The sequence below is a fragment of the Callorhinus ursinus genome, unplaced genomic scaffold (assembly GCF_003265705.2).
Source record: "Callorhinus ursinus isolate GAN/ISIS: 27379988/994484 unplaced genomic scaffold, GSC_fseal_2.0 scaffold23, whole genome shotgun sequence".
Lineage (NCBI taxonomy): Eukaryota > Metazoa > Chordata > Mammalia > Carnivora > Otariidae > Callorhinus > Callorhinus ursinus.
In genome coordinates, this window is record NW_027397085.1 from 234,111 (window position 1) to 241,930 (window position 7,820).

General features: G+C 45.8%; 1 protein-coding gene across 3 annotated transcripts in view; it reads left to right on the forward strand.

Moving 5' to 3' along the window:
• Positions 1-5,652: 5,652 nt before the first annotated feature.
• Positions 5,653-7,820, forward strand: part of SERINC5 (serine incorporator 5) — a 99,275-nt gene continuing 97,107 nt past the window's right edge. For all 3 annotated transcript variants that reach the window (XM_025892532.2, XM_025892671.2, XM_025892672.2), the window contains exon 1: positions 5,653-5,803. In XM_025892532.2, the coding sequence (XP_025748317.1) occupies positions 5,777-5,803 (27 nt within the window). In that variant the 5' untranslated portion in view covers positions 5,653-5,776. The remainder of the gene's footprint in view (positions 5,804-7,820) is intronic.

The window sequence follows — 7,820 nt, forward strand, 5'->3', positions numbered from 1 at the left end:
GATTAATACAATACTGAGGTGTTTTCTTTTCTTTTCTTTTTTCTTTTTAGATTTTATTTTTAAATAATCTCTACACCCAACATGGGGCTCAAACATACAACTCCAAGATCAAGAGTCGTATTCGTATGCTCCACTGACTGAGCACCAGGAGCCCCCAAAGTACTCTATTTGAAGAAGCGGGCTCACCTCTTGTTCTTCCTCTCAGGAAATGAATTAGAATGGATTAACCAGGAAAACTGAAAAGGTTACCTGCTCTTTTGTCTTCCCTTCCTCCCCTCAGTCTCAAGGCTCTCTGAATGTGTTTACTTGAAATCAGGGTATGGAAAGTCTTTTGGATTGAGTTTTAAAACCAAACAAGTCAGAATAATTTTCCTTGGTATGCAGAAGAACAGAAATGAACTGTTTGCAGAAATGTTTTTTAAAGTTCATAATAAAGTTGAATAGTGACGGTAATGTTGATTTGCCTGATTTATGCAAAATATTTATTTCTAAGAGAAGAAAATGGAGACCAAAAAATTTCCTCTGCCCTTTAAGGTCCTTCCAGTTGGACTAAGAATCAAATTGACATGAGACAGATTAACAGGAGAAAATCAAATTTAGTTTCCTACATACTGTGTAGTTTACTACCGGGAATCCACATAGACATGACATTCCCTACATGTGCAACTTGAGGCTTATCCTGAGCTAAGGAGAGGGTGAGGGGCCTGAGGACAGGAAGGAGAGGAAGACTACTAGTCAGAAGGTGAGAGGAGATGTTTGGAAACAAAAGTTGCCCTGTCAGGGAGATTTTTCCTCGGACAAAGAGATCTCTGTTAACAGATCTCTTCCTGGTACAGGCTCTCTTTCCCAGGGTAAATTTAGGCATTTGAAGGGGAGATAAAGAGCTTTTCTTGAATCTGCAGGGTTTTGATTGCTTTTAACTAAAAAAAAATCTTCATGCCAAATGGTCCATCTTGGGGCAGTCTGTCCTTGGCCCCTACACACGACACAACTCTGAATGGGTGCAGGAATATATATACATATATAATACATATATATGTTTTCTCTCCACTGATAGTAAGTCTAGTCTATTAACTTGAGGATTTAGAAAAAATTAATTTGTTCCCAGAAGGGTTGAGCAACTTTGAAAAACCTATTGAACAACCCTCTACCCTCTTCATTAATTTGGAATTTACGTTCCCTGGGATGTTAAAAAGAGTATTTTCCTGGGACGCCTGGGTGGCTCAGTTGGTTAAGCATCTGCCTTTGGCTCAGGTCATGATCCCAAGGTCGTGGGATGGAGCCCCACATAGAGCTCCCTGCTCAGCAGGAAGCCTGCTTCTCCCTCTGCCTGCTGCCCCCCCTCCCCCCCACCCCCCGCTTGTGCTCTCTCTCTCTGGCGAATAATAAATAAAATCTTTTTTTAAAAAAAGTGTTTTCCTTTGTATTAGATATATTCAAAGGACTTATCAAGGAAATTAATAATGTAGAATGAGTTCCTGGGAAAATCTTTAAAATACTGAGGCAAAACACTTTAAAGCACCATTTGAGTGGTAAAGAATCATTAGCTTTCCATACTGACAAAATAACTGATAATTACAAAAGATTTCTTCATTTCTCCAAAGCATCAACCAAAGAATCTTGACCAGGCAACATACTGTTAATTTATTTACAGTCATTACTTGAATTTGGAAAAATAAAAGTACATTTAAAAAAATATCCTCCCAGGGGCTCCTGGTTGGCTCAGTCGGTTTAGCATCTGCCTTTGGCTCAGGTGATAGTCCTGGGATGGATCCCAGCAGCCCCCTCTGTGCTCAGCGTGGAGTCTGATTGTCCATCTACTCCTCCCCCTGCTTATGTGCACTCTCTCTCTCAAATATATAAAACCTTTAAAAAAAATGAAAATATGGAGGTAAATAGGAGAAAACTGCTAACCTAGTTGAAAGTGCTTGCTTCTGAAGAGGGGACTGAAAGGTAGGGTGTGGAGAAGGGAGATGCTATTTTTCATTCTATGTTTTGTCATATTTTTGATATTTAATAAATCATTGTGCACATGTTAATTTAACAGAAATCAAGGAGCATGCACTTCCCAGAAGGAGTAGGGTGAGGGCACTACAGGGTTCTGATTAGTTTTTGCTTGGGGTCCTCAATTTATAGCTCTTTGTTTCTAAATGAATACTTCGTTGTTCATTGTAATTGAAATTAATACAACTTCCACTACTACTTTGAGGTCCCTAGAGAGTTTGTAAGTGAAGATTAGAGAGATCTCTTCTTTTATATTTAAAAACTAACAGAGGGAGGGATGCCTGGGTGGCTCAGTCAGTTAAGCATCTGCCTTTGGCTCAGGTCATGTTCTCAGAGTCCTGGAATCCAGCCCCACGTCTTCAGTGGGGAGCCTGCTTCTACCTCTTCCCCTCCCCTCTGCTTGTGCTCGCCTTCTCTCTCTCTGACAAATAAATTAATAAGTAAAATCTTTAAAAATAAACTTAAAAAATAAAAATAAAAACTAACACAGGGAGACAAACCATAAGAGGCTCTTAAGCATAGGAAACAAACTGAGGGTTGCTGGAGGGGAGGGGGTTAGGGGATGGGGTAACTGGGTGATGGACATTAAAGAGGGTACATGATGTAATAAGCACTGGATATTATATAAGGCTGATGAACCATTGACCTCTACCTCTGAAACCAATAATACATTAATTAAATTTAAATAAAAATAAATTAAAAAAAAACAAAACTAATAGAATGCACCACTAGGTTTTTTTTTTCTTCCCAAAGTTGAGAAAGTTTTAGGGAATTGGAATAATTAATTTTATTTGCTTTTAAGACATTATTGAACTGGACGTTAAATTTATAAGGAAGTTTCGTAGGTGTCTATGACTAGCTTTTTTCTTTAATAATATGTGTATACCACTGTTTTCAGTTTAGTGAGTGGTGTTTTAAAACTCAACATTGACTTCTATTTCCTAAAAACGAAAAACATAAAAGCACTTCAAATTCAGGAGGAAAAAAACGCAAATTATAAGCTGGTTATTTATAATATGTCATATATACATATATAAATATATGGGCATAAAAGGAGCTAATTTAGTTAATTTAAGAAAAATTTTGTGGTTGAAATATTTCACATGGTCTGCCAAGAGCTAGTCTTATTAAAGCAGGGATATTACTGCTTGTTCCTGAAAAATCCAAATCAAAAGAGATGGACTGTAAACGTATCTACATGTTAGGAGCACCATGTACATCTGTCTTTCTCAAAAAAGTCTTCAGAGCACTTAAAATAAAATTAAGATGCTACTGTTTTATGTTATGTCTGCTGACATTACTTTTATTCTTGTTAACCGAGCACAGATGCAAAGGATGCTACCAACCAGACCTTAAATAGTAACCGCACAACCTCAGAGCTAGGAAGGTGGTAACAGCTCCACACAAGGCCACATTCTTGTGAGCTCTTCCAGCAGGGAGGGTGGGGGAATCAGCTTGCACCGATTATTTCTTATCTTTTAAACTTGTTTATTAATACCAATCAGGGCTGTTATTTAGTCAGTGCTTAAGAAGGCCAGGCCCTGTTCAGCATGATCTGTAGGGATGAGTTTATCTAATCTGTGGAGAGTGTGTTATTAGCCCTGTTTTGCAGATGGTAACACTGAGACTAAGAGGTGGTCCAGCCAGTTCTCCGTAGAGTTAAAAATTGCAACTTCGTGACTCTGGAAGCTCAGGCTTCCAGTCTGCTTTTCCATACCTTGGGGCAGGGTTGACAAATCCCCGGGTTATTAATTCTTGTGTTAGCTCTCTGGGAGGTTGGCATTGATATAGTCACAGAACCCTTCCACGTTGGCATGGATTTGGCAAAAAGAGCACAGGATTCAGGGTCAGGAGGCCTGATCCTTCTACCAGTTCTGCCTCTATCCCAGTGGTTTTTGGTGAGAATTCTCTGCCTTCTTGAGCCTCAGTTTCCTTAACTGGATAGGAGACTGGATCCCAGACAGCTCAAACATATGTAAATGTCACACCTCCACTTTCCCAGAAGCTGCCTAGCTCTTCCCACCTGGACAGACACTCTAGGTATCCAACTAATCTCCCCAGGTGAGAAATGGGCCAGAGTGGATGAGTCGGGGGCCACCAGGGAGCAGGGTGCTGCGCTGGTCTGCTACTATTTACGTTGCTTTAAATTTTTTTTTCTGTTTTATTATTTCCAAATTTTAATTAGAGCCAATTCTCATTACTTTCCATGGCTCTGAGTAGGTCCTGTTCTATTACTTTTCTTCCTCTAAATTCTGGCATTTGAGATTCTAGGAGATCCTGCATGGCTCATAAAACTTCAGGACCAGTTCCCATCCGACTTTCCTCCCACTCTCCAGCCTGTATTCTGCCCAACAATATACTTCTTGGCCAAGGGCTCTGTCTTGGAAGTGACTTCATTTAAGGGCAAGACTTGCATCAAGTGCAAGGGGATCTGGCAAGTGAATTCCAGGCCCAATTTTGCTTCTTTAGCTTTGCTGTGAAGCTTTGGGCAAGTTGTCTAACTTCAGAGCCTCATTTCTAAAATGGGTACTGTTACGTTCTAAGTAAAAGGGCTTGGGGCAAAGTACATACTAACGAACTTTTTTTTTCATTTTTCTTTATTTTTTAAAATTTTATTATGTTATGTTAATCACCATACCTTACATCATTAGTTTTTGATATAGTGTTCCATGATTCATTGTTTGCGTATAACACCCAGTGCTCCATTCAATAGTTCCCTCTTTAATACCCATCACCAGGCTAACCCATCCTCCCAACCCCCTCCCCTCTAGAACCCTCAGTTTGTTTCTCAGAGTCCCTAGTCCCTCATGGTTCGTCTCCCCCCATCCGATTTCCCCTCCTCTCTTGATGTGGCTGTGAGGAGAGCAGATTTGGGTGGGGAGAACTAGGGGCGCTATCTTCTGCATGTAATAAGCAATTACTGGGGACCCTTTTAAAAGTGAGGTGGGGTGAAAGGAAGCAGGGATGCAAAGCGAGTCCATGCGCAGGGATGGAGGCTGGAAAATAGATCAATATCCAGGGAAGCGAAAAGGGCTCTCACCGAATCCCCCAAAGTGCCGTGGGAAAGACAGGGCCGAAAAGCCAAGTGCCCATGGCTTCAGAGAAGCTTGGGAAGAGGGGACTTCTCCAAAGTTTAGTTTTCCTGGCAGAGTAGGGAGATAAAGGTATTTCAGAAACAGGGATCCAGGGGAGATCTCAGTCGGCGCGAGGCAGAGAGCCCGACCAGCACTTGGTGGTCCGTCCCCACTGCGTCGGTTCGGTGCAGGTCACTCCGCAATCGCTCAGTTAAGGATCTGAGCTTTACAGGAGTTAGCCATCATATCTTTCATCGGAGCCGGGGGAGGAGGGGGGCAGACTGAGCGCCGAAATGCCGGCGTGCGTAGAAGCACGGGGACGCCGGGCCCGCCCGATGGTGGGCGGACTTCGGAGCCCAGCGCCGCACCGGGAAGTGATCGCCGCCGCTCCGCCGCCTGACGCCAGCGGAAGTGCGAGCCCCGGGCGAGCCTGCCCGGCGGAGGAGCGCCCGGGAAGGGGCGGGAGCGGGGCGGGGCTGAGGGCGGCCGTGGCGGGGGGGGGGGGGGGGGGGGGGCCTGCGGCGGTGGGGCGGGGCTTGGCGGTGGTTGTTTTTACCCAGGCTGCGGTGCCTGGTTTTCGACTGGGGCTGCTCGGCGTGGAGGAGTGAGCTGCTCCAGAAAGGGGCGGTCGCCGCTGGAGGTAGCCAGGAGGGCCAGAGCGGAGCGGGCGAGTAAGCCCGTGGTCGTCGGCCGCCGCGATGTCAGCGCAGTGCTGTGCGGGCCAGGTGAGCGGGGGGGAGGTCAGGGGGGCGATGGATCGGGCTACGGGACCAGGAGCCTAGGCCACCGCCGGCTTCCCTGCATGCGCGCCCCAGATCCGCGGCTGTAAGTGGGCCGGGGGGTGGGTCGTCTGGGGTTGACACTGCGCAGACTGGATGAGTGCCTCGGACCGGAGCACGGCGCGCAGCCGTCGGGGAAACCCTGTGCCGTGGGCGGGCTGGAGAGACACGGGGAAGCCCGAGAGGAGACCCCGAGATCTTCCCGTCAGGTCTTAGGGATTTCGCTTAGGGCGGGGCAGGCAGGGCTCGGGCCAAGGAACCTGACTGTCCGCGGAGAATTTCGCCTCCTCCATTTGGCACGAGTGCGTGGTGCTGAGCACGGTAGCCCACCGGCTCTGCCTACTCGAAGAGCCCAGAAAAAGACGTGCGTTTGGGCAACGTTTCCTTTCTCATGCCGCGAACAAAATTCGGATCATATGGCCCAGGCAGCTTGCACTTGGCACCTAGCAAACCTAGAGCATTGGCTCTGGTGCCTTCGAGAACGTCTCGAAACCTTGTTTCCAAACTATGTTGCTCAGGGCCGGGTGCAGGGAACACTCAGCCCTGCTTCCTGAGTTTCCCGACGCAACCCTGGCTGGACGCAGCCCGGCCGCCTGGGCAGAGCGCGAGCCTTCCCGTCCCTCCTTTTACCTGAACTTGCCAGTTACACTCATATAATATCTTAAAACATACATGTCTACTTGGGATAGGCGACTCCTACTGGTTAGTAGCGCATCTGGGGAGAATTACTAGGTTTTAACTCTTTTAATGCTAATTTCACGCCTTCCCGCTGAGTAAGAAACTACGAAGTAGGTAAAGTCTTAATGGATGTGGAGCTCCCTCCTCCCTAGTCTGTACAGCAAGCATTTCTGTACACAATTTTAATGGTGCGTTTTTTCAAATGAATCCAACTCCGGGGGCATTCAGGTACTGGGATGTTCTTGCTTTCTAATACATTCAGCCTTAGGGCAATCAAGGCCAGTCCGTAAGTGATGGAGGGGTTAAACTGTGAGTTTCTGTAACTGGCCGATTATACTGGCAGATAATCTGTCCCCCTTCCAGTGGGTATGTGAAGTTATCCTGGTTTTTGAGGTCTAATACTGTATTATTGGCATGCATTCACGCTGACCTTTTCAAACATGAGGAAATTGAGGTTTTTGTGGGTTTTTTTAGATTTTTATTCTTAAGTAATCTGCATACCGAACCTGGGGTTCAAACTCACAACCCCAAGACCAAGAGTCTCGTGGTCCACCAACTGAGCCAGCCAGGCGCTCCTGAAAATTGAGGTTTTTAACTTGAGGTGTAATGACTTGCCTTAAGTCAGGCAAGGAGAGAGATGATGCTTACCACCTTGCCAGGGCTTTTGAGACCAAGGTGGATGGGAAAGGCTATTTTCTGAATGTTCCCAATCTCAAAGTGTTGCAAATCTTTAATTGTTGTTGTTTGAGATGCTTTACAATTTGATGCCACACTTCCCATTATTTAGTAATTACAGATATTTAGGGGCATCTGTCCTCCCCTAGTCCCTTGAAAGCCCCTTGAGGCCTTCTGTGACTCCAAGAAGCTAATTTAGGGCTTTGGAAATGATTACCGGTACTCAAGTGGTCTTGTAAAAGAATTATTTGTATGGTTGATATTTTGGCAGGATTTAATGACTTGTTTCTAAAATCCCCCTCTCAGGACTTTGGAAACAACCAAATCCTGGCCATTCATCACAGGAAAGTTAACTTCTGCTTTCTCTGGGCTGCTTGAGGCAACACTGTGGTGGGTCTCAAGGCAGTGAGGGGTTGATGACACTGTGATTTCATCTGGATGGGGCTGTTAAGGAGTGTACGTTAAAGAAAACCTCATAGCACCATCAGAAGCTGAATCTACCCGGGGCGGGGGGGGGGGGGGGGTGCTGGGTGGCTCAGTTGGTAAGCGTCTGCCTTCGGCTAAGGTCATGATCCCAGGGTTCTGGGATCGAGCCCCGCATCGGGCTCCT